This window comes from Mercurialis annua, linkage group LG6, assembly GCF_937616625.2.
Source record: "Mercurialis annua linkage group LG6, ddMerAnnu1.2, whole genome shotgun sequence".
NCBI lineage: Eukaryota > Viridiplantae > Streptophyta > Magnoliopsida > Malpighiales > Euphorbiaceae > Mercurialis > Mercurialis annua.
The window spans coordinates 37,756,693-37,783,128 of record NC_065575.1 but is presented as its reverse complement, the minus strand read 5'-3'; the positions used below and the strand labels follow the sequence as shown (position 1 = coordinate 37,783,128).

The 26,436-nt window shown below is 33.7% G+C and overlaps 2 protein-coding genes across 2 annotated transcripts; both read right to left on the bottom strand.

Moving 5' to 3' along the window:
• Positions 1-2,221: 2,221 nt before the first annotated feature.
• Positions 2,222-3,172, bottom strand: LOC126688188 (auxin-responsive protein IAA30-like). The gene is made up of 4 exons (XM_050382797.2): positions 2,997-3,172; positions 2,710-2,897; positions 2,504-2,600; positions 2,222-2,416 (listed from the first exon to the last, which is right to left on the bottom strand). The coding sequence occupies exons 1-4, from the start codon at positions 3,110-3,112 to the stop codon at positions 2,365-2,367; spliced, it is 453 nt and encodes a 150-aa protein (XP_050238754.1). The 5' UTR covers positions 3,113-3,172; the 3' UTR covers positions 2,222-2,364.
• A 3,793-nt stretch (positions 3,173-6,965) lies between these two features.
• Positions 6,966-11,327, bottom strand: LOC126687445 (protoporphyrinogen oxidase 1, chloroplastic). The gene is made up of 9 exons (XM_050382007.2): positions 10,885-11,327; positions 10,516-10,701; positions 10,306-10,390; positions 9,477-9,624; positions 9,312-9,392; positions 8,976-9,147; positions 8,062-8,221; positions 7,803-7,906; positions 6,966-7,476 (listed from the first exon to the last, which is right to left on the bottom strand). Exons 1-9 carry the CDS (start codon positions 11,251-11,253, stop codon positions 7,171-7,173), a joined length of 1,611 nt encoding a protein of 536 aa, XP_050237964.1. The 5' UTR covers positions 11,254-11,327; the 3' UTR covers positions 6,966-7,170.
• Positions 11,328-26,436: the final 15,109 nt, after the last annotated feature.

The window sequence follows — 26,436 nt, the reverse complement described above, 5'->3', positions numbered from 1 at the left end:
GAAAAAAATTTAATAACCGAATAAATTTACTAATATGTTTATTGACGAGTTACGTTACGAGCCACGTGTATAGCACGTAACGCAAAACTAGTATATTTAAAAGATTGGATTGCATTGTAATTGTAAAAGACAAGGGCCACAAAAATAAATGAACAACATATTGTTTACTTTAGAGAAAGTTAAATAATAAATCGTTCAATTAAGTAAAATTTTATTGTCTATGTTAAGTTTATGATTTTGAATCCGCTTATAATGCTCCTATAACGACGTGATTGTTTTTATAGATCTTGAAATCTACTGTTCCAAATTGTAGGAATTTATTAAATCAATTTTATAAAAGCTTCGTAGTGTTTGTTAAAATATTTATGATTATAGCTTTTTTTTTCTTTTTTTTTGGATAATTGGGAAGAGAGAGCGCTTGTGGGAGGAAACAAACCCACGACTTAGCAGTTTACTGCTTAGCGCTTATACCATTTGAGCTATAGCTCATTGGTATCTATGATTATAGCTAGTAGTAGTAGTTAACATATTAACCCACGAGTTAAATTATACTTATGTTTGATATCAATTTTGGAATTCAAAACACACCTATGAGTCTATGACCTACCTCTTTGTTAAGTTCTTGGTACACTTTAGATTTTGCTTTTGCTTAATAATACAAAGAACTCTTTTAAAAAACAAATCATGCAAAATCTATGGAGCACCACGCAATGATTAGTAGTTATAGAAATTGGCAATGAAATCTTTAGAAGTGAGGGAGCTACATGAACAACTTTTGATGCTCCTTAAAATCTTCAGAATCATCAAAAGTATTTCTGTCGCAGGAACACGTTTTAGTTTTACAACATAACTTTTACTTTTTTTACTTTCTCCAACAAAACTAATGATCAATTGTCCAGACCATTATCGAACTTTGTCACATCATTTCTTTTGTTTGTATTTATGCCGTTTAAGATATGAAACTATGATTTGAAATCAAAAAAAAGAAAGGGTAGAAATGGCAAGAAAAAAAGATTAGGGACAGAAAAGTAAGTGTTAGTTTGGTCGAGATGGCAAATGTCGCGTGACTAGAGTTGAGCATACCCAATTTCCTGTCTCGTGTCTCGGTTAGAACCGAACCGAACTTCCCCAAACTCGAAATTGAAACTGACCGGAAATATTCTCTAGCTGAACCAAACCGATCATTAAAAAAAGTTCAAAATTACTCCAAGCTATTTTGAATATTGTCGGTCCAATTAAACCAAAAAAACCAAAAAAAATTATAATATTAAAAAAATTAATTATTCACTTATTCGATCACTTTGGTTAATTTTAATTTTCAAAATTGTAACCAAATTGGAAAAAATTAAAAAATAAAACTAAATTGACCTTTGACTAAACCGAGTCAATATGACTAAAAGTTATCAGTTCGGTCGGCTACTTCAATCGGCACAAAATTTTGCTCAACCCTACTCTTGATATGTAAGTAAGATTTTATTTGAATTTATTAAAATAATCTATATTCTTTGAAGAGTTCTCTCACTCATTAATAAATCTTTAGAGAGAGAGGCAATGCAAGGAGAAAGAAAGAGAAAGAGTTTAATAATTTAATAAAAATGAATTGAAATAAAATTCAATAAATTTAATTTGTTATGTGTACTAAAGAATATTTACTGATATTTGTTTTAATATTTATGGAATTAACTATTAAAATTTCAAATAGATCTTTTAATGGCTGGATTAGAATTGAATTAAGTAAGAAATTGATTTTTATTATTGTTAATTCATTCACCATTAAAATTGAACCAAATAAAAGGCTAGAAATGTGTTTTACTAGCTCATTTTCATTCTAGTATTTATTAGCTACTTTATATTAATATTTAAATAAATTTTTATTTAATTATTCGGTGCTCGATGGTTCGACTAGACTTTTCTAATTTTGTAAATATAGATAATTATTGTCACAATTGTTAAAAAATGTTATTCATTGAGGCTCAAAGGGTCGTGCGAGCTACACAATAGTGAATAGTTCATTTTCTTACACTTATTAAAATGGTGATAAACTCTCATCTAAATGGATGCGGCGGAGTGAGGATATGAGTCGGATTATTCTCTTATTTGATCAAATTTTATTACTTTTTAGATACGCGCAAGTGACAATAATAATAAAATTCCAAACAGAATAAAAAACAACAATAAAAGCATCAAATTAATTAAAATAACAATAAAAGTATAAAATAAATTAAACAACAACAAAATTCTTCTATTTGATCTGTAAAAGGAATGTACATAACTATCATTCTCAAACATATTTTCTCTACCATACTTTACATATTTGATATTTCTATTGGATCCAGGTTGAGAAACAAAGCTTGCAACACTGCCCTAAATTTCTGCCCTTGTGATCTTCAATCTTTTGACAGAAGATAAGAACATCCTATGAAAAAAAATTAATTTAATTGCAATAATAAAAAATAAAATTATTTAAAAATATTAAATACTAATTTATAATACTTTCACTTACTCCCATGGAACATCTCCAACAATCAACCAATCCCCTTCTTTGTCTTCATAAGTTAACACATGGCATTGGTCAAAGTTTTCACATTCCATTTCAGCCCCTGCTTAATTCAAAATATATAATTGATTAATAAAATCAAACAAATTTCTTCATAAAACAATAAAAAAAGAACTTAAAAGAGAGATAATTAATTAAGAAAGATACTTAACAGATAATATTAGTGTTGAACATATGATCAAGGGTCGAGATCAAATCATGGTAGCCATAGTGGGCTAATAAGTCAAGTTTTCTGCCAATTGGAATGCCTTCCATGTAAACTTTAACATAAAAAGTTGCATTATTCATGCATTCATCTTCTGCTGCTAATGCCTTCTTCAGAACTGGCCAATTTGACTCACTGACCCCCAACAAAAAACACAAATCAAATATTTGCCAACATATAAAAAAAAGAGTCATTCCGGTCCATAAACTCGTAACATTAAATAGAAAAGCGTACCTCGGAATGGAATTATCGGACGATGGGATGCTAAGTCCAAGCCGGAGATCAGTGTTGTGGTGGTAATTGGTGCTTTCAAGTGAAGAAGAAGAACTAGAAGAGCCTCTTCTGCCCATTTTTAAAATTTTTTTGTTTCTAAATGTTGAAGTTGTTAATTAAATTTAGAGCCGCCACCTTAGATTTGAAGATATATATATATAGGAGGAATTGGGGCAGTCATTTTCTTTTATGTTACTCATTGGCCCGACATCTACACGTGTCCATAAGGAACAGAGTTAGCTTGGCATCATTTTTGTTTTAGCTTAACTTTCAATGTGGTTCATGTGCTTATTATTATATTTCTATGGGTTTTGCTCTTATTATGAGATGTTTAAAATAATTATTTCTACCTAAAATTAGGAGTGATTGTAATTAATCCTAGATTTTATTCTTATTTTTGTGTATCTTTTAGCAAAGAGCTATGGAATATTCATTGTTGCAAATATTTAGGAGTGCCTAAGCGATAGTTTGGTTCGGTTCGATAATAAAAATATTAAAATCAACGGTATTTAATAGAGAATGCAAACCGAATTAAATTAAGGAGATAAAATTTGACTGGTTTTTTTTATAAAAATACAATAATAATGGTTCTTTTTTAAATTCTCAAGATACAAATAAAAACAAAATTAATTTTGGAAATCAAATTCTAATGTATATTGTGTAATTTAGCATTTAAACATATAAGAATAATATTATCATTTTTAAAACAAAAATATACTTTTTTTAAATTACATTAAATACGTAGTCCAATTTGTTGGTTATTTAAAATTAATAATCGAACCAAATCCAAAAAAAAATAAAAATTTACTAAATGAAAACTTTGGTTTGATTAGATTTTTTTTGTTGGTTTGTGCTAACACCCCTACAAATATCGATTAGAGGAAGCTTGAAACTGGATAATGTTTGATGTAACAAGATGATGTTGACCAAGACCAAACTAGTAATATGGGCATAATGTTGAATAACGAAGAGATGAACGTAGACAAGTGGTAGAGATTAAAAAAAATAGAGACATAAAGTATTGGAATTTGGGACCCTTGTACACTGCAGAAACAAGCATTAATATTGAAGTTTCATATCAAAGTTCAATGGATTAGATTATCGTAATGCGCATGGAGGAGGACTTGAGCATAGTTTTATTATTTGATCAACTAAATTAACTATATGTTGGTTCAATAATATTTGTGACATTGTATATTTCCATAAAACAACCATACCAGATGTTGATGCGTCAATGTTGCTATAAAACACATTGAAACATTTTAATGTCCTTCTTTCAAGATTATATGTATTTTATGGTCCTAGTGTTTCATAAAAATACAGATATATCATAAATTGTTACACATTGCTTTTGTTCTTTATCAATTATTACACCCGGTGAGGAGGATTTTGACGTTTTTGAAGAGATTCAGTTTCAAAATTTTGAAAGAATTGTACTCAGCGTATATGTCATTTAAGTTAAAGTTCATTGATGTTATGCATTTTTTTGTAGTTTTGACAAAGAAGAATAAAAGTACTATAATTAATCGGTGCTAATGGTCCAATCGGTTTGAGTGATTCACCGATTTGTACAAAAAAATTTAATATGAAAAAGTTTATGAGTCCGACCAATGAAATGTTAGAAGTTAAAATTAAGTTAAAAAGTATATACTCCTTCCAAAAACTAAATAGAAACATAAACTTTTATCAAGTTAAAATTAAGAATAAATTTTTCTAACACTATCTAATAACTAATAAGTGGAACTAAATTCTAAAATGAAAGCACCTGGTGTGCGCAAATTTTGTTCAATAAATGTAAGCACCAAATAAAAGTTGTTAGTTTAAGGTAAAAGGGACAAGAAATCTTTGCTTGAACCTAAAGAAACGACAAATGAAATGAAAGTAATAAGGTAGGAAGGATTAAGATGAAACAAGCCAAGAAAAAAGATAAAAGTAAATGTTCCCCACCACCCCTACCATAATGTTTGCTTCCACCACTTCCTTTTTACTTCTTCCAATACCACTTTTTGGTCTCTAATTAAACACTACACTTTCATCTTTTCAGTTACTCCACAACAACTTATTAGTGTTCTTGAGCACACCCTCCTCAATCTTACTTACCACCTCTGAGCTGTGTTTTTATATTTCTTTCTTTTTCAATCATCATGTCTAATGTGTATAATGACGGATAGTTGACGCTCGAGGTTACTATATTTTCTTTTTTCTGCTGTTCGGTTACCGAACTTCAAAACGTTATAAATTGGTTACTTTATTATGTTTATAGTAATTGCGGCAGGTTTCTAATGAAATCCGGCCAACTTATGTCTGTGGCGACCGGTTTATGCTTCAATTTCGTCTCATCAACCACACTATCAGAAGACATCCCGGGCCCTTTTACCATGTCGCCTTCGTATCTCAAATTTGATAAAAATTTAGTGAAATTTGACGGCCTCCTAATTAAGCATAAATTGGCCGATTTTTATCTAAATATATGTCGGAATCACTAGAAATATAGTATGAAAATTAATTTATAACGTTTCGAAGCTCAATAACCAAACTGTAGAAAAAGGAAAATATAGTATTCTCGAGAATCAATAACCCATATATGAGCTTTGAAGTTTTGATTTTGGAGAGTCAAAGATTTGGGAATTTGATTTCCCTATGTCTCCATAATTACATCCTATCCTAATCCTACGGTGGGACACTTGCTTTATGGAGCTTTTTCAAGTTATGAATTGTAATTGTAGTATCACTTTTTGTTGCTTTGGTGTGGAAATTACCAACTCTTTCTAGACAATCGGCCGCCTGTTTGAGTCGCAATCTCCATTAAAGTGCCGGCCTTACATTTCTAAAAGAATTTTCAAGTGTCTGTTTGAGCTATTCTATAAAGGAAAAAGGCACTGATGTCTTGATGACCAAAGTTATCATCATGCCCAAATACGAATTTCAATAGTATTTCGGTATGGTATACCAGTATTTTGCTACTGTATGACAAATTATAGAATTTATATTCGGGTTCTGTATTTTTATATTTGAAAATCTAATTTTTTTTTTATTTATATCCTATTTAAATGTTGTTACATTATTTTCCATTCAACATTTTCCATTTCTATATTTTTATCCAACATGGGTATTTTGTAGTCCATATCTACTGTCATGCAGAGGTTTGCTGATATATACAAAGGAACCAAATATTGCTAGCTAATAATGATCCTAGGTAGCACGGACACTTTATTCAATCAACGTGTCCCGCTTCGGAAATGTTTCAGACATTTGATGTTTCGAACGCGAAACTTGTTAAATAGAAAATCTTAAAATAACATCGCCATGTCCGCATCCAAATGTCCCCGAGTCTGTGTTTGTGCTACCTAGATGATTACTATTTAGGTTAATAGCCACACGTCCAATTGATTCATTGTCCACCTCAGTAGAGCGACTCGAAAGGTTCTTTCAAGTCTTTTTATCATTTAAAGAGGAAAAAAAATTAGCGCTTGTGAAAATATTTGATCCAATGAACTCAGCAGAATACTATTCTGCAGATATATTAGTTGAGCTATTGGTTTTTTTCAAGTTAATAGATGAAAATCCAAGTATTTCATCATCTCTAATGCAACTCATGCAAATGCCTATCGGACTTAAAGCATAAATAGGTACAAATTTATTTTATTTCGTAGCTAAAAGTCAAACTCTATTCAGCTGTGATACCATATCAACGAACTATTTCTTCTAAAAAAATCAAATTAGTAGGTTAGACTCCAAATATTCTATTATCTCTAACACCCGGCACCAAAGTATATTTGGGTTAGCCCATCGCTACGCTAGCTCAGAACATTGATGACTTGTCACTTGATCAGACCATAAGAAGTTCCATTGCCGAAGCTAGCGTATGATTGTAAGGGGAGGGTATACAAGGTGTTCAACAGCAACATGTTAGTATTTTTGACAGGTTAATTTGAAATGAACAAGCATTTACAATTACAATAGAAATTTAAATGAAAGTTAGCAGAGAATAATTACATGACAAATAGTAAGGAAGAACTCTGCAAATTGAGCTACTCAATGACTTCACATAACAGCCGGCGAAAAACTATCATCTATGCATATAGCTAGAACATAATGGCATCCTTGAACAAAAATTTAATGAATCATTTACCATCTAACTTTTTTTATAAGCATATTGGGAGAGAAAATTGGTGACCTCATCTGCAACTTCATAAGCTCCTTCTACACATCGACCCAATGCTACACCTGATACATAGTTGCCCCCGAGGAACAGCCCTTCCAAGCCGGTATCTCTCAGAGCACCTTTTGCGGTATCTAAGATATCCAGATGACCCACCAAGAATTGTGGAATGGCTTGAGGCCATATTCTCACGCCTAGTGCAAATGGCTCCTTTGCATTGGGTTTTATCAGTATCTTTCTCAAATCACGGTCAACTGCTTCCACTAGTTCACTGTCCGTCTGCAGACAGAGAAATGGTCAATAATAAATTTGACCGAGGAAACCATATATACTAATGTATTTCAAAGCTCTAAAATTGATTTGTGAATACATTTAAACCAATCAATCATTTCATAAATTCGGTGTAAATGTGCAAAAGGCTAGCAGTGCAACTATGTGGAATAAATGAAATATCAAAATTCATAGCGCAATAAATTTCAAGCTGAAACTATTATGTGATGACGTATCAACAATGACCCCCACAAACATAGTTGTCATTGATTGAAGTTCACCATCATATGTCCTAAATCTATAGCGGGAACCCAAACTTTTACCAATTGTCTCACCTTGGACAAAATCCCTGTGTTGGTGGCCCCTCCAATGTAGTTTAAGAGCAAAATCCTCCCTGCTGGTGCTCGATTGGGAAAAAGAGATGAACTGTATATAGTTCCTGCAAAATCAACCAAACAAAAGCTAAGTTTGGGATATTTTTCAGTAAACATATGGTGGATATTCTGTTATTGTATTCATGCTTAAGCTGTGACTTTTAGGTGCAGGACGATGTTTATGATATGCCAAAGCTATGGTAAATGAGAAAGCACTCACCTAAGGTTTCCACTCCTTGACTGCGTGGATGCAACTGACCAAACCCCTTAAGCTCACCATCAATTAAGCATTCAGTCCGAATTGCTTCTTTTGGGTATGAAACGGAAACTGCTGCAACTGGTGGATAATAAAATTTTGATAGGGCATCAGCAGCAGCAGCCTGAGAACATAATAATATGTGGAAACAACAATTACACATCGCAAATCACTGATTTTGATAAGTCAAAAATTAAAGAGCGGGAAGTGCAGGTAAAGGACAAACAAGTCGGTGAAAGATCATTGTTTAATAGTGAGCGGCTCTTCATATAAATAGAAAAACCAATGAAGATCTCTATAATTTTTTTTAGAAAATAAAAAACCTACAGCAACTAAGAATTCACTCAAACAATCACTCCACAAGAAGAAAAAAAAGCCCTTTAGTTGACATTCAAAGACTCAGCATATTATAACTTATAGGCAACTAATTCTGAAAAAATTGACAGCTACATTTTTTTGAAAAATAAAAAGCCTATTAAACCCTAGAAAGATTATCTAGCTTATCATGTAAAATTTGGGCTGATAATGGAACTAAATCATAATTTCAAAAGGATGAGGGAAGATATGCTGGAGTTCAGATATTTCTAATAAGCTGGTAAGTTCACTGGACCATGAGTGTCCGAAATATATCATATATTCTTTGAAACCATATCCATCCATAAAACTCGGAGTCAGTATTTAAAACCAGCTGATAAACCTGTAGGAAGACGGCACTATCATTCAATAGTTGTATCTCCTTCACATACTGAACTAGTTGGAACTTGGAAATGATTTTCAAACTAAAACAATAAAACAGCTGTACTCATATCAAATATTAACTTTTCACTGATGACATGTAAAAGGAAATAGTAGAGAATTGGCTTTAGAACAAAACATACAGAGAGAGGATGCAAGAAGGAGCTTGCTATATGGGATGGGACAGTCAACACGACACTTTTGGCCTGCAGAGAAACAGATCCTTCAGGTGTTTCATATGTTAGGCTGTATCCTCCATTGTCTAATTTAGTGATACTAGAAAGCTTCCATGATAATTTTACATTGCTACCCAACCTGCAACATAACCGTAGCTATTCAGGGCCACAAAATCTTATAAACAAATACGAAAATGATTGAATGGCTGTTGATGGAGTTATTTCATGGTCAAGGATGATAAGAGCAAGTCAAATAGATTAAATGCTTCTCATGAAATGGAATTCTAACCAGAGAAGTGTTACCTTTTGGCAATCGCATCAGGCAGCATGGTAAGTCCTTTCCGAAAGGATCCTACTGTTTGTCCCTTGGGTGTCGGTAGACGTCTGAGATATATAATAAAGTTTAAACATTGAATTAAGCGATAAGGAGTGATACAAAGAATGGTCGGATGAGGTAGAAAATTTTACGGGTCTCGAGGAGGCTTGGGTGTCTTTTTTCTCTCCTGGATTGCTTTGAAAGTGCCACCAATGATGCTGCCTCCAGTTTGCTCCAGCTTCCAAACTTTTCCAAATGCAGCCTTCATGCTTAATTTTGAAGGATTACCCGCATAAACACCTGCACATAACAAAGCCGTGAGATTAACCAAGTAGCATAACCAGTCAAAACATAGATTAGATAACAGGTGTATTTTAATTTTTAACACTGAAGGAAAATTCCATTTGTGGAAGAATAAGTTTGAGGAATTAGTTCATAGCAAGAAACTGACCAGCTGTTTATTGACTGAATTTGTGTTCTTTGGATGGTGCCAGTGTATCTCATTCAGTGTTGACCCGTAATAAACAAATCTCTTGTCTTATATGATCATTTATAAATATAAGACCAACACTATGCAGGGTCAGTGGGAATTAATTACAGCAGAATTCATGTAATGCTACAGCCTACAGCTTCCCAATAGAAGTAAAATGATATAGAACATTCCGCAAATGAATTCTAAGAGCCTACTCAAAATGAACCACAAAGAAAGTAAATGACTACTTTAGTGAAAGCAAAGAATTGGAAAAACAAGGAATTGAGGATTTACTATTGTCCAGCGTGGATTCACAATGACACTATACTAAAAGATTTTCTGAATTGTCGAACAAATAAACATGAGTAACGAATGCAAATATGCAATGCACATCACTTAGACTTATACTCGCATTTTCAAGCTATCTCAGTTTTAAACAACACCAGAGTTTTCAACGAAATGCAGCTAGCAGTGAATATAGGCTAAAGAAAATAACGTTTCTATTATACCTGAACAAAAAGGCTCTATCAGACGCTCAAAAACCTCATCACCAAGGTTACGACGGACGAATTCTTCAACCGACTCCTCGTGTCCCTGTCATCTTAAACAAAATTTTACAATTATGACAAAAACAAAGTTAATGAGATACAAAAATCAGGAGCAACACAATGTGTATATAAAAGCATACAGTTAAAATAAGAAATGTGGAGAGAACAAACTGGTGGTGGAGGTCTAATTCCAAGAGCACCAAATCCAGCTCTGAGTTTTCCACCAATGCTCATCAAGTCAAAAAACGGCAAGTCGGTTGGTTTAGACGGTACCGGCCTCAATTTCCCATCCCAAAGCACAAAACGCGGCGCATTTGGATCACCCAAAACTAAATCATCCTTCAACCCACTATCCACCTGCAATTACAAAAACAAGTTCAAATGGTGTAAGCGCTAGCCAGCTGCTAAGGTCGTGCATTGACGCTCCTCTTCCGCAATTATAAACAATAAAATTATAACACAATCAACCGATTTTGACCAAAACCCTTGAAATGAAAATTCAATTTCACTCGATTATCATAATTTACGTAAATTACGTACCACCATGGTGAGCATAGGATCGGAGGGCTGGAAACTGTTTGGTCCTTCTTCCCATAGATAACCATCTTTTTCAACGGTGATGATGTTGCCACCGACGCGATCTCTAGCCTCCGTCACAATCACATTGGGGGCTACGTCGCGATGTTTTGTAGAGAGAGCTTGGGCGATGCATAGGCCGCTAATTCCGCCTCCGACAATCACACAATCAGCTGGAGCAGAATGTCCGGTGTTAGAGGCGGTAATTGTACTGGATTGGTCTGTGATTGAGCACCGGAGTTTTGAGGGTCTGTATTTCGGGGCGGGTTTTGAGAATGACGGGACGAGAGACGGCGATGAACGGAGAAGACAGAAGTCTACCGCAGTCGCCATGGTTGGTTGAGAACGGTGTTAGACAAAGCGGAGCTAATTGCATTATCTATCTTCAATCGGAAATCTTCTGACTGGGTCAGTTTTGTGACGTGTCAAGCATTAGAAGGATGACGCGTTATATCCGGTGGCAGGTGCCATGTAACAATGAATTTCCACGTGGGTATTGCATTAACCATTAATTTCCTACTATCTTATTTTACTGTTTGTTTGACAAGAAATACAAATATGAAAAAATTCTTAATAAATATGGGTTGATTCGTTTTATATTTGTATAGAATTATTTTTTTTCAAAAATACATGAAACTTATAAAAATTAATCAAAAGAGCATCATTTAAGACGGAATCCGCTAGACCTAGCACTTGAATTTTTCAAGAGAGCGGAGTTAGATCTATAAACTCTTCCTATTTCACCTTGAACTCGCTTGCTCCCTACCTTCATCCACATCTTCAACAAGTTCCAATAAAGATAGAACAAACAAACACCATACCCACATCAAAACTTCTTGAATCATCAAAGTTTGAAAATAAAGCTCCAACAAACACTAAAGATCTTTGAAATGATCCAAAAAATTCCAACATTCAACAAGAAAAACCATCCTAAAAAATTAATTCAACCAAAAAAAAGCTCCAAAAGGAGAGATTTATTGAATAACGGGGTAGAAAAGTAAAGAAATAAAAAGACAATAATGGAGGAAATGCATTTTTAGATTCCTGAATGATAAAAACGGTGTTTCATTATTTTTCCAATGGTGTTGTTTTTGGCAGTCAAAAACTTTAAAATGATTTTTGGCTAAGTTGAAGGACCAAATCAGGACAAAAAATAGTTTAAAAACCAGATAAACAAAACATGTATAGTTTAAGGAACTGAAAATGAGATTTTTTTCTTTATAAAAAAACCTAAAAAATTGAATAACATTTAAAAAAATTATAGATAGATTTATTTATAGTTTTTTTGTTTTTTTTCTTGGTTATACCTAACAAATAAATTATAAATTTTTGCATAATTAATAAATATATTAAAAATTATATATTAGACAATGATTTTAAAAAGAAAAATTAAATAGAAAAAGTATTGATTTTAATCAAACTGAACAAAAGCATTTTGTTTTTTTTTAGAAAAAAAAAAGAGAATTTTATTGCAGAGATAAATCAGTTATTACAATATTGAGCATATCATTTGTAATAACATAATCTCTTCTATTCTGCAATCCCCATCTAGCAATGGAATGGGCTAGATGATTACTCCCTCTACGGATATGAGAGAAAGTGACGCGATCAAGCCGGTTCCCTAGAGAAACAAGCTTTTAACTCGATGTGTAGCCAATAGGGCATCAGATTCAATGTGAACTTTGTTGAAACCAAAGGAGATGGCTGATTCCAATCCAAACTCAATGGCATGTAATTCTGCTTGTTCCACATTTGAAAAACCATCAAAAACTTTTGTACCCAATTTACAGACCTTACTAGGTGTTTCTGATCACCATACCTCCAATTACCAAACTGTCGTCCAAGTTCAGAGCTATATCAGTAGTAATTTTGTACCAACCATCCTCCGGAGGGCGCCAAGCAGATGATGGAGTGAAAGAAGACTCATCTCCTGTTTGATGCTCTTGCTGCATACGCTCCTCCAAAATAGAGCTTAACGAGAAGAGATGCTTGTCAATGTTGCACTTAGAATTGAAGACAAGGTTGTTTCTATCATTCCAGATTAGCCAAACACAGATACAAAAGGTGGCGCATCTTGTTTAGATAATTTATTGAATATCTCTTGCAGATCCTCCATAGACATTCTAGAGAAAGCATTTGAATGCAACCCTAAGGGAGAGAGTAACTAGAGACCTCTAACATTACTACAATCCCTCAATGCATGTTTGATCGACTCTTCTTCAGTATGACTGCGAGGATAGAGGGCTAAGACCTGGATACGTTTCCTGCCCAGGTTAACGTTGGAAGGCAAAATACCATGAACCACTCTCCACAAGAAATGTCGGATCTTCGAGGGAATTTTACGCTTCCATATTCTATTCCAAATATTATTTTTCCTTTGAGATACTTCTGGTTCAGAGATAGGGTTGGTTTTCAAGGCATAAAAGTAACATGACTTGGTATCAAAACTACCCGTGTGGTTGAGGTTCCAATAGAACTTGTTTGGAGGGAGTCTGAAACTGATAGAAATTTTTAGGACCTCTGCGGTTTCAAAAGGAAGAAGATGAGCTTCTTTCTTGTCCCATAAAAAGGAATGAGGATCTACGAAGGAACTGACTAACCAATCTGTAGGAATATTACTAGGGACCATCAGTTTTGCATGATTAAAAATGATCAACCAATTATCATTACTCGCTTTAATTAAATTACCATTACCGACTCTCCAAACCAGACCCGAGTCCAATAATTTATTACCCTTCACAAGCATGACTGGTGTTCCTTCTTAAAGTGGCTTTTCAAAAATCTGAGCTCGGATGGTATTTAGCTGCAAAGACCCTAGAGATTAACGAGTTAGCATTTTGCATCAAATGCCATCCTTGTTTCGCGAGTAAAGATAACTTTAAAGCATGCAAATTCCTGAATCAAAGCCCTCCATCTCGCTTAGACTTATAGATTTTGTTCCAGCTGATCTGTCACGACCCAATCTCAGAGCCGAGACCGGCGCTAGGGAATGGGAGTGGTTGCTCCGAAACCCGTAGCAAGCCTAAAAACGTAAAATAATTTTTCGCAAAACATAAACGTCATGCATGACATAAGCAATCACGTGTCTTGCAGAAGCACACATGCCAGGTACACATATCCTCTGGCAGTCACAATATATATAACGCAGCAAGCGTAAAACGTTTAAAACTTTAAAACGTTAAAGTTATATTTACAGAAAACTATACATACAAGCTGACTTACAAAACACTTATCTACTGCAGCTCTAAGAGTAAAGTACTGTTTCTTTACATACTCAAAAATACAGACTTCTGGAAGTAGGATAGAAGTCCGTTGCTTCAAAGCGTCTTTATCCTGAAAGGAAATCTGTGAGGGGTCAGTATATGGGGATATACTGAGTGAGTTCATACATTTACTAGTAAGTATTCAAATAAAACATAAAATCGTAATCAATCATATGCAGCCAAGTACAGGATCCGATTGAAACCCTAATCCTCAAATATGTTAACCGTATATATTCAGAGGAAGACTTATCCAATAGTCCGACCCGGGAGTATTCACACTCTACCACGTCAGTCGCGACACTTCTCTTAATCCCAGTGGTGGGTCTAACCCACTAGATACGGGGCTCAGGTTACATTGTAACCGAGTTCACTCTCGTATCACAATCATACATCTACCTTCAGAACTCATATACTTAATCATATTCACAGCTGTATCAAATCAAAACTGGTGATCACACAGTCCTATTGCCGCTCAATAGGTAGCACGTTCCATCGGATCAATACTGGTTTCAAATCAAGCATATGTGCAACTCACTTAAAGATTTAATATATAAATCATGCAATTCAAATATAAAGCAATATAAAATAATTGCTTAATTAAATACTTTAAAAGCAAATCGTATAAACTCACAGAAAACGCTTATCCAAAAATACGTCGGGGCTTTAGAAACGTCAAGCTTCCCGAGCTCCTGGTCCAGCTCCTTCTTGCCTCGCTGGATCTAAAACAAATTTCAAAACATTTGACTCATATCAGAATCCTATTCTAAGATTGACTCTAGACTCGAGACTCGACACATTGAACTCTTATTAATCGACGTGCTTCTCACGCATATCCCGTTAAACGATATCAAACTCGTTTACGGATCGCAAATTACTTCCAATTCAATCTTCTTATAACCTCATTAGGTTAACTACTATTCGATTTCCGATTCAATACGCGTAATTAATTCAATCGAAGTACGAAGACTCAGGGTGCGAGAATCAAAGGGTGCACGCTCGTGCAGGGAGGTACACGTTCGTGTACCTTGGTACACGTTCGTGTACCATATGATGGTACACGTTCGTGTACTTTAGTACACGTTCGTGTACCACAGTACACGTTCGTGTACCACAGTACACGATCGTGTACTGTCGTGCACGATCCCCCGGAATCGATTTCCGGGGTTCCCGACCTGCTATATACGCAAAAACGCTCCAAACTCAACCAAAACGCGTATTCTAAGCTCAAAACGTTATATATCAATTCTAAACTCGATAAAACGATAAAATCGTTTCGTGGCCTAAAACTTTGAATCGATATAACTCAAAATATAATCAACGAAACGGTAAAACGTCAAGCTTACCATGATTACCCGTCGAAATACGATCGTTTGGAGTTATAGAACGTCGGAAACGGACGAGAAACGGAATCGAGCGACGGAAACGATACAGTATCGCCGTTTAGAACGAGAGAAAGGAAAAAGAAGATGAAGGTTCTGTAACCTTCATCTGAAGGTATGAATTATATATATAATGGCTAACTTGCCATTTGGTCCTTGAAACTTTTCAAAACTTACAATTTAGTCCAAATCGAAATCAATTAATCTTTCTATTAATTCAACTACGTATTATTTATCTCCAAATAAATAATACTAACTCAAAAATACATATTTCCATCAAAAATCCTCAAATCTCTATTTTCGGGCTTAATTGGCTAATTTGCACTTTAGCCCCTAAACTTTGCATAATTTGCAATTTAGCCCCAAAATACCTCCACATCCAAATTTTCAACATTAACTCCTTAAATCCCACTAATTGACTCATTAGATTTTATTCTTGAATTTCCGATATAATTAAATTAAATTCTCTTTATTAATTTATCGGAAATCACGACACGTGGCACGACGTAATTATCTTAAAATATTTTGGGGTATTACATTCACTCCCCCTTAAAATAAATTCGTCCTCGAATTTAAAATTTAGCCACGTACCTTGAGTAAATAGATATGGATACTTCTGCCGCATATCCTCTTCTGTCTCTGATAGGAGTATTTTACTCCTATAATTAGGGTCGATTTTACTCGGTTTTCATCATGTGTAGTATTGTTTTTATACATTATTTGGCGTTTTTACGTTTAATAGTGTTTGTTAGTGTTTCAGTGGAAATTAGGTGAAAACCGACTATTTGGGGCAAAATTATGGTGGATTGCGTGTACGAGTAAAAAGCGTAGCTTGCGGACGAAGGAATTGAAGTTCACGAACGAGATTGAGGAAAAAAGGGGTTGTTCCCGTTCGAAAAAGAAGTTTCACAAACGGAAAACATGCAGAGTGAGCATGAGTCCCGAACGAAAAAGCCTTGTCCCGTTCGGGACTCAAGAAGGAATCAGATCTCAAAGCTTTCGGTCTACAGTTTTTTCGAACGTGAATGGTTTGTTCCGTTCGGGAAAGAAGAAAATTGGGCATGTCACGAACGGAACTATGGTTTCCCGAACGGGAAAGAAGGAAAATACACGTGCAGCAGACTTTGAATTGGACTAAAATTCCTCCTCCAATTACAATTACAATTCCTATTACAAATTGATTTGTAATACGAATTAGAAGACTCCGGAACTTCTCCTACTATATAAAGACCTTGTACTAGACTCAATTTAATACGTAGAATAATGTAGAATAATTTAGAATACATTAGTTTTAATTATTTTCTCTTAGATTAGCGTTTTAGTTTTCTGTTTCTCAGCAGTTTATAAGTAGTTTATAATTAGTTTCTGCAAGACGATTGTTGAAGATTTCAAGCTTAATCAAGACGATTCTTTCCGAAATTGACAACTCCGGTATTTATTGTTTAATTATGCTTTCTTCTTCATCATCCTTCTTGTTTTGTTTCAGTTTTATTATGAGTAACTAAAACCCTTGTTCGAGGGTTGATATGAACTTATAAATTGGTAATTACTTGGATTGGATGGATTAGTTTTAATTCGTGTCTTAATTATTAATCTTATTGCTTGGATTAAATTAGCTACTTAGTTCATGATTTTGTGTTTAATTAACTAATTGAGAGATTGTTAATTAAATAGACATAGATAATTAAGAACTTAGAGAAAAACGCCGTGAGAGCGGGTTGGAATTTAGGTAGTCGTTGAGTTTGCTTCATAATTATAATTTGATTATTTAATTCAGTTTTAATATCGTGAGAGCGAGTTAATAATTGGTTAGTTAATTAGGTTGTGATTTTATTCGGATCTTTGAGGCTTGAGAGGGCGGGATTCGGTGCTTTAGAATAGCTCGATTCGCGATAAAATCACTAAGAAATCCTATTCCATAATTTTGCTTATTTATTTGGGATTATCAATCCTTGAACTTTTTAATCTTATTGTTTTAAACCCTATTTTATTATTTGTTTTCAGTTTATATTAGTTTAATTAAATTACAAAACTCTATTGATTTTTCTAGCTAGCCGATTAAAGAATATTTGAATTTAGTGATTAAGTCCATTGTCTCTGTGGGATCGATACTTGGTCTTCCAAGTTATATTACTTGAGCGATATCGTACACTTGCGATTATTTGCCAACAAGTTTTTGGCGCCGTTGCCGGGGACAATTGCGTATTTAATAAATTAAGAGTATTATATTCTTGATTGTGTTAGCCTTTATTTTCTATTTTTTTTTTGTGTTTGTCCGATTTTACGCGGGGTGTTCTTGTTTTTGGGTGTGCAGGAAATTTGATATTTGTTGGTTTATCCTTATTTTTTTTGGTGTACCTATTCTGGCAAGGGTAATGGCATGGAATCAAAATTATATGCAGTACCAAAATGGACAGTATAACTGTGAAATTTGTGGGGATTTTGGTCATATTCGAGCTGAGTGTCATGCACTCTATCCAGATTGGAATGAACATGCCAACTATATGGGTGATCAATGGCAAGCTAGTGAAACTTATGGTTGGAACGATACTTGGGAGAACTTCAATGAAAATTTGAACTTTAATTCAAGTTATCACCCACATCAAAACGAATGGGATTTCAATTCCAATTTTGACAATGAACTACAACAATCACCGAATTTTCAGCAAAATTGGAATGTGGATGAAGGAAGCAAGATTGACGAATTAATTGAGGAGATGAGAACCGCTTTCCAAAATCAAGCCGCCGTCAACCACCGTCTTGAGACGCAAATTTCTCAATTGGCTATTTTGATTCAAAATATAGCTCAAGATGGTCTACCATCTACAACAGAATCAAATCTAAAAGAGCAAGTAAAAGTAATTGAGCTTCGAAGCGGAAAATCACTTGACAATCCGCATGTTACGGAGGTGGTTCAAGTTGACGATGTGCCGATCAATAGTGAGGATGAGATGGCTGAAATTCCATATGTCAATGCTTTAGTTGGACATCATCCAACAAAGGTACATGTAGAGGTCGAAAAAGAACAGTGTGCGGATGGCGAACTTGATACTCCGATTTTCCACCCAATTACAACATCCATGAGTTTAAATAATGAAAGTGGAGAGCAATTTGGTATTACGGTACTCTACGAGGAATTTAATAAAACCTTTGATTTTAAAGATCCATTCTTAGAAGGGTTTGATTCCGAGTATGATGGAAATTATACTAAACATATGAATATGCTTCATACTCCTCATATTTCCTACTATAGAGTACAAGCATACTCTATATCATCTGAGTTTTTCTTGAAGGAGCCAACAAGAAAAAAAAGGGAGAAGATGCTACCAAGACGGCTTCCTCATGTTAGGTTTTATTTTTAGCAACCTTACGCGAAGAGTCTAGCTTTAGACTCTAACTAAAGCGCACTTGGGAGGCAATCCCAAGAGGTATTATTTTCCTTTCATCTTACACTCATGTTTTTCAATTTCTTTTATTTCATTACACTGAGGACATTGCATGAAATAGTGTGAGGATGGAGGAAAAACATATCGTTTAGTTAGGATTTTTATTTATTTATTATTGTTTGTTTATTTATGTTTTCTTAGGTTTAGTTTGTGTTTGTTTTTATTATTATTGTTTTTCTTGTGTTTTTGTGTTTTAGTAGATAGTATTAGGGTGTTTTAGGATATTCGTAGTTTTTTACAATGCCTTGTATAGCTTTAAATCTTTGTCTTTCAATTATGAAAAAAAAGTGTTAGTTGATTTGGTATTATCTTTTAAATTTGTCAATTTTAGATTTTCCCAAATCAATGAATGTATAAACGCGACTTCTTAATTCGACAATTGATAAGCGATGCTTGCTTAATGACTTAATAATTCGTTGACATAATCCGATGAAATAAGGGTGAATTCGAAATTTAGACTTGTTCAAATCGTTGAAACATAATTGAATAACTTGATGCGGATTCATGACATGTCGATTGTTTATTTGTATAGTCGTTTTTAAACTTTTGGCATACGTAGCATAATTTTTGTAGGAATTGAGTTTATGGCATAACACTACACACTTTTGAGAGTTTTGAGCTTAATTTTCTTGTTGTGAGTGTTGATTTCATGTTTTATTCCTAGAACTTGCTCGGTGTCCGTTTAAAGTTACACGATTGAGTTTTCAACAATTAGATGATTATGGCAATTAGGTATACCCTTTTCTTTTAGACCACTTAAATAGACTACCCTTTATCCCCTAGATTACACCAATTTGAGCCTTAAACTTTTTATTGTTTTTACCATATTTTACCATTTACCGTTCTATGTTTTACCTCTTTTGTTTACCTTATCGACTTAATATATTATTTGTTATGACTATGATGAATATAGGTGATTCAAAACTCAAGATTAGTGAAAAGAGAAAGTGAACTACATTGTGCTTAAAAGATTAAGTTTGCGCCTTGAAAAAAAAATTGAAAAAAAAGAGATAAAAATTTGCAAGCAAAAGCTTCAAAAGAAGAAAAAATTCTGAGATTGCAAAAAGCAATGAGTAGAGCGTAATTCAAAAAGAAAAAAAAGTTAAAAGTTCACATAAACGCAAAACCGGAGTTAGATCAACCTAGAAGTTAATAGTAGTAATAAATAGTTTATTAAGTTGATAATTAGCCTTTGTTTAACCTTTTTACCTACCCTTTACCTTAGCCACGTTATAACCCCATAAAAGACCATATGATTTTTGTTGATTACCGAATCAAGTAGCGGAGTCCGGGACTATGAGCAAGCTTATGGTGAATATTCATGTTTTCAATTGTGAGTTTTTCTTTGATATATACCCTATACACTTATTAATATATTGATGCCATTATTTCGGTTTTTACTAAATTGTACTATGATTTGCCTAAGTGAGAAATCGATTATTTTCCATGTCCCGCAAGTGAGAGTGAAACTTGAAGTGTGATTCAATTTGACCTTGTACTAATGAGTTAGTAACCTTTGTTATATTGAATTATGTCATAAAATTATTATTGTTATTTGATTGCATCATTATTTAGTTGTCGGTTTTAGAAGGTTGTTTTTCATATTATTCATAGGGTCGGGGATTTCTTTGATTGATTTATTGTTAAGTTATATGCTAATGATTTCTAACATATTTTGTAGAGTAAGATTTATTTCTTGCTTGAGGACAAGCAAAGGTTAAGTGTGAGGAGGTTTGATAGGAGTATTTTACTCCTATAATTAGGGTCGATTTTACTCGGTTTTCATCATGTGTAGTATTGTTTTTATACATTATTTGGCGTTTTTACGTTTAATAGTGTTTGTTAGTGTTTCAGTGGAAATTAGGTGAAAACCGACTATTTGGGGCAAAATTATGGTGGATTGCGTGTACGAGTAAAAAGCGTAGCTTGCGGACGAAGGAATTGAAGTTCACGAACGAGATTGAGGAAAAAAGGGGTTGTTCCCGTTCGAAAAAGAAGTTTCACGAACGGAAAACATGCAGAGTGAGCATGAGTCCCGAACGAAAAAGCCTTGTCCCGTTCGGGACTCAAGAAGGAATCAGATCTCAAAGCTTTCGGTCTACAGTTTTTTCGAACGTGAATGGTTTGTTCCGTTCGGGAAAGAAGAAAATTGGGCATGTCACGAACGGAACTATGGTTTCCCGAACGGGAAAGAAGGAAAATACACGTGCAGCAGACTTTGAATTGGACTAAAATTCCTCCTCCAATTACAATTACAATTCCTATTACAAATTGATTTGTAATACGAATTAGAAGACTCCGGAACTTCTCCTATTATATAAAGACCTTGTACTAGACTCAATTTAATACGTAGAATAATGTAGAATAATTTAGAATACATTAGTTTTAATTATTTTCTCTTAGATTAGCGTTTTAGTTTTCTGTTTCTCAGCAGTTTATAAGTAGTTTATAATTAGTTTCTGCAAGACGATTGTTGAAGATTTCAAGCTTAATCAAGACGATTCTTTCCGAAATTGACAACTCCGGTATTTATTGTTTAATTATGCTTTCTTCTTCATCATCCTTCTTGTTTTGTTTCAGTTTTATTATGAGTAACTAAAACCCTTGTTCGAGGGTTGATATGAACTTATAAATTGGTAATTACTTGGATTGGATGGATTAGTTTTAATTCGTGTCTTAATTATTAATCTTATTGCTTGGATTAAATTAGCTACTTAGTTCATGATTTTGTGTTTAATTAACTAATTGAGAGATTGTTAATTAAATAGACATAGATAATTAAGAACTTAGAGAAAAACGCCGTGAGAGCGGGTTGGAATTTAGGTAGTCGTTGAGTTTGCTTCATAATTATAATTTGATTATTTAATTCAGTTTTAATATCGTGAGAGCGAGTTAATAATTGGTTAGTTAATTAGGTTGTGATTTTATTCGGATCTTTGAGGCTTGAGAGGGCGGGATTCGGTGCTTTAGAATAGCTCGATTCGCGATAAAATCACTAAGAAATCCTATTCCATAATTTTGCTTATTTATTTGGGATTATCAATCCTTGAACTTTTTAATCTTATTGTTTTAAACCCTATTTTATTATTTGTTTTCAGTTTATATTAGTTTAATTAAATTACAAAACTCTATTGATTTTTCTAGCTAGCCGATTAAAGAATATTTGAATTTAGTGATTAAGTCCATTGTCTCTGTGGGATCGATACTTGGTCTTCCAAGTTATATTACTTGAGCGATATCGTACACTTGCGATTATTTGCCAACAAGTTTTTGGCGCCGTTGCCGGGGACAATTGCGTATTTAATAAATTAAGAGTATTATATTCTTGATTGTGTTAGCCTTTATTTTCTATTTTTTTTTTGTGTTTGTCCGATTTTACGCGGGGTGTTCTTGTTTTTGGGTGTGCAGGAAATTTGATATTTGTTGGTTTATCCTTATTTTTTTTGGTGTACCTATTCTGGCAAGGGTAATGGCATGGAATCAAAATTATATGCAGTACCAAAATGGACAGTATAACTGTGAAATTTGTGGGGATTTTGGTCATATTCGAGCTGAGTGTCATGCACTCTATCCAGATTGGAATGAACATGCCAACTATATGGGTGATCAATGGCAAGCTAGTGAAACTTATGGTTGGAACGATACTTGGGAGAACTTCAATGAAAATTTGAACTTTAATTCAAGTTATCACCCACATCAAAACGAATGGGATTTCAATTCCAATTTTGACAATGAACTACAACAATCACCGAATTTTCAGCAAAATTGGAATGTGGATGAAGGAAGCAAGATTGACGAATTAATTGAGGAGATGAGAACCGCTTTCCAAAATCAAGCCGCCGTCAACCACCGTCTTGAGACGCAAATTTCTCAATTGGCTATTTTGATTCAAAATATAGCTCAAGATGGTCTACCATCTACAACAGAATCAAATCTAAAAGAGCAAGTAAAAGTAATTGAGCTTCGAAGCGGAAAATCACTTGACAATCCGCATGTTACGGAGGTGGTTCAAGTTGACGATGTGCCGATCAATAGTGAGGATGAGATGGCTGAAATTCCATATGTCAATGCTTTAGTTGGACATCATCCAACAAAGGTACATGTAGAGGTCGAAAAAGAACAGTGTGCGGATGGCGAACTTGATACTCCGATTTTCCACCCAATTACAACATCCATGAGTTTAAATAATGAAAGTGGAGAGCAATTTGGTATTACGGTACTCTACGAGGAATTTAATAAAACCTTTGATTTTAAAGATCCATTCTTAGAAGGGTTTGATTCCGAGTATGATGGAAATTATACTAAACATATGAATATGCTTCATACTCCTCATATTTCCTACTATAGAGTACAAGCATACTCTATATCATCTGAGTTTTTCTTGAAGGAGCCAACAAGAAAAAAAAGGGAGAAGATGCTACCAAGACGGCTTCCTCATGTTAGGTTTTATTTTTAGCAACCTTACGCGAAGAGTCTAGCTTTAGACTCTAACTAAAGCGCACTTGGGAGGCAATCCCAAGAGGTATTATTTTCCTTTCATCTTACACTCATGTTTTTCAATTTCTTTTATTTCATTACACTGAGGACATTGCATGAAATAGTGTGAGGATGGAGGAAAAACATATCGTTTAGTTAGGATTTTTATTTATTTATTATTGTTTGTTTATTTATGTTTTCTTAGGTTTAGTTTGTGTTTGTTTTTATTATTATTGTTTTTCTTGTGTTTTTGTGTTTTAGTAGATAGTATTAGGGTGTTTTAGGATATTCGTAGTTTTTTACAATGCCTTGTATAGCTTTAAATCTTTGTCTTTCAATTATGAAAAAAAAGTGTTAGTTGATTTGGTATTATCTTTTAAATTTGTCAATTTTAGATTTTCCCAAATCAATGAATGTATAAACGCGACTTCTTAATTCGACAATTGATAAGCGATGCTTGCTTAATGACTTAATAATTCGTTGACATAATCCGATGAAATAAGGGTGAATTCGAAATTTAGACTTGTTCAAATCGTTGAAACATAATTGAATAACTTGATGCGGATTCATGACATGTCGATTGTTTATTTGTATAGTCGTTTTTAAACTTTTGGCATACGTAGCATAATTTTTGTAGGAATTGAGTTTATGGCATAACACTACACACTTTTGAGAGTTTTGAGCTTAATTTTCTTGTTGTGAGTGTTGATTTCATGTTTTATTCCTAGAACTTGCTCGGTGTCCGTTTAAAGTTACACGATTGAGTTTTCAACAATTAGATGATTATGGCAATTAGGTATACCCTTTTCTTTTAGACCACTTAAATAGACTACCCTTTATCCCCTAGATTACACCAATTTGAGCCTTAAACTTTTTATTGTTTTTACCATATTTTACCATTTACCGTTCTATGTTTTACCTCTTTTGTTTACCTTATCGACTTAATATATTATTTGTTATGACTATGATGAATATAGGTGATTCAAAACTCAAGATTAGTGAAAAGAGAAAGTGAACTACATTGTGCTTAAAAGATTAAGTTTGCGCCTTGAAAAAAAAATTGAAAAAAAAGAGATAAAAATTTGCAAGCAAAAGCTTCAAAAGAAGAAAAAATTCTGAGATTGCAAAAAGCAATGAGTAGAGCGTAATTCAAAAAGAAAAAAAAGTTAAAAGTTCACATAAACGCAAAACCGGAGTTAGATCAACCTAGAAGTTAATAGTAGTAATAAATAGTTTATTAAGTTGATAATTAGCCTTTGTTTAACCTTTTTACCTACCCTTTACCTTAGCCACGTTATAACCCCATAAAAGACCATATGATTTTTGTTGATTACCGAATCAAGTAGCGGAGTCCGGGACTATGAGCAAGCTTATGGTGAATATTCATGTTTTCAATTGTGAGTTTTTCTTTGATATATACCCTATACACTTATTAATATATTGATGCCATTATTTCGGTTTTTACTAAATTGTACTATGATTTGCCTAAGTGAGAAATCGATTATTTTCCATGTCCCGCAAGTGAGAGTGAAACTTGAAGTGTGATTCAATTTGACCTTGTACTAATGAGTTAGTAACCTTTGTTATATTGAATTATGTCATAAAATTATTATTGTTATTTGATTGCATCATTATTTAGTTGTCGGTTTTAGAAGGTTGTTTTTCATATTATTCATAGGGTCGGGGATTTCTTTGATTGATTTATTGTTAAGTTATATGCTAATGATTTCTAACATATTTTGTAGAGTAAGATTTATTTCTTGCTTGAGGACAAGCAAAGGTTAAGTGTGAGGAGGTTTGATAGGAGTATTTTACTCCTATAATTAGGGTCGATTTTACTCGGTTTTCATCATGTGTAGTATTGTTTTTATACATTATTTGGCGTTTTTACGTTTAATAGTGTTTGTTAGTGTTTCAGTGGAAATTAGGTGAAAACCGACTATTTGGGGCAAAATTATGGTGGATTGCGTGTACGAGTAAAAAGCGTAGCTTGCGGACGAAGGAATTGAAGTTCACGAACGAGATTGAGGAAAAAAGGGGTTGTTCCCGTTCGAAAAAGAAGTTTCACGAACGGAAAACATGCAGAGTGAGCATGAGTCCCGAACGAAAAAGCCTTGTCCCGTTCGGGACTCAAGAAGGAATCAGATCTCAAAGCTTTCGGTCTACAGTTTTTTCGAACGTGAATGGTTTGTTCCGTTCGGGAAAGAAGAAAATTGGGCATGTCACGAACGGAACTATGGTTTCCCGAACGGGAAAGAAGGAAAATACACGTGCAGCAGACTTTGAATTGGACTAAAATTCCTCCTCCAATTACAATTACAATTCCTATTACAAATTGATTTGTAATACGAATTAGAAGACTCCGGAACTTCTCCTACTATATAAAGACCTTGTACTAGACTCAATTTAATACGTAGAATAATGTAGAATAATTTAGAATACATTAGTTTTAATTATTTTCTCTTAGATTAGCGTTTTAGTTTTCTGTTTCTCAGCAGTTTATAAGTAGTTTATAATTAGTTTCTGCAAGACGATTGTTGAAGATTTCAAGCTTAATCAAGACGATTCTTTCCGAAATTGACAACTCCGGTATTTATTGTTTAATTATGCTTTCTTCTTCATCATCCTTCTTGTTTTGTTTCAGTTTTATTATGAGTAACTAAAACCCTTGTTCGAGGGTTGATATGAACTTATAAATTGGTAATTACTTGGATTGGATGGATTAGTTTTAATTCGTGTCTTAATTATTAATCTTATTGCTTGGATTAAATTAGCTACTTAGTTCATGATTTTGTGTTTAATTAACTAATTGAGAGATTGTTAATTAAATAGACATAGATAATTAAGAACTTAGAGAAAAACGCCGTGAGAGCGGGTTGGAATTTAGGTAGTCGTTGAGTTTGCTTCATAATTATAATTTGATTATTTAATTCAGTTTTAATATCGTGAGAG

Excerpts from the sequence above, each read along its gene's own strand:
- LOC126688188 (XM_050382797.2), bottom strand. The coding sequence starts at position 3,112 with ATGGGCAGAAGAGGCTCTTCTAGTTCTTCTTCTTCACTTGAAAGCACC. Across the intron at positions 2,898-2,996 it reads TCCGATAATTCCATTCCGAG|TGAGTCAAATTGGCCAGTTC; the intron begins GTACGCTTTTCT and ends GTTGGGGGTCAG. Across the intron at positions 2,417-2,503 it reads GTTGGAGATGTTCCATGGGA|GATGTTCTTATCTTCTGTCA; the intron begins GTAAGTGAAAGT and ends TTTTTTTCATAG.
- LOC126687445 (XM_050382007.2), bottom strand. The coding sequence starts at position 11,253 with ATGGCGACTGCGGTAGACTTCTGTCTTCTCCGTTCATCGCCGTCTCTC. Across the intron at positions 10,391-10,515 it reads GAATTAGACCTCCACCACCA|GGACACGAGGAGTCGGTTGA; the intron begins GTTTGTTCTCTC and ends TTAAGATGACAG. Across the intron at positions 9,625-10,305 it reads GATAGAGCCTTTTTGTTCAG|GTGTTTATGCGGGTAATCCT; the intron begins GTATAATAGAAA and ends TGTTATGTGCAG.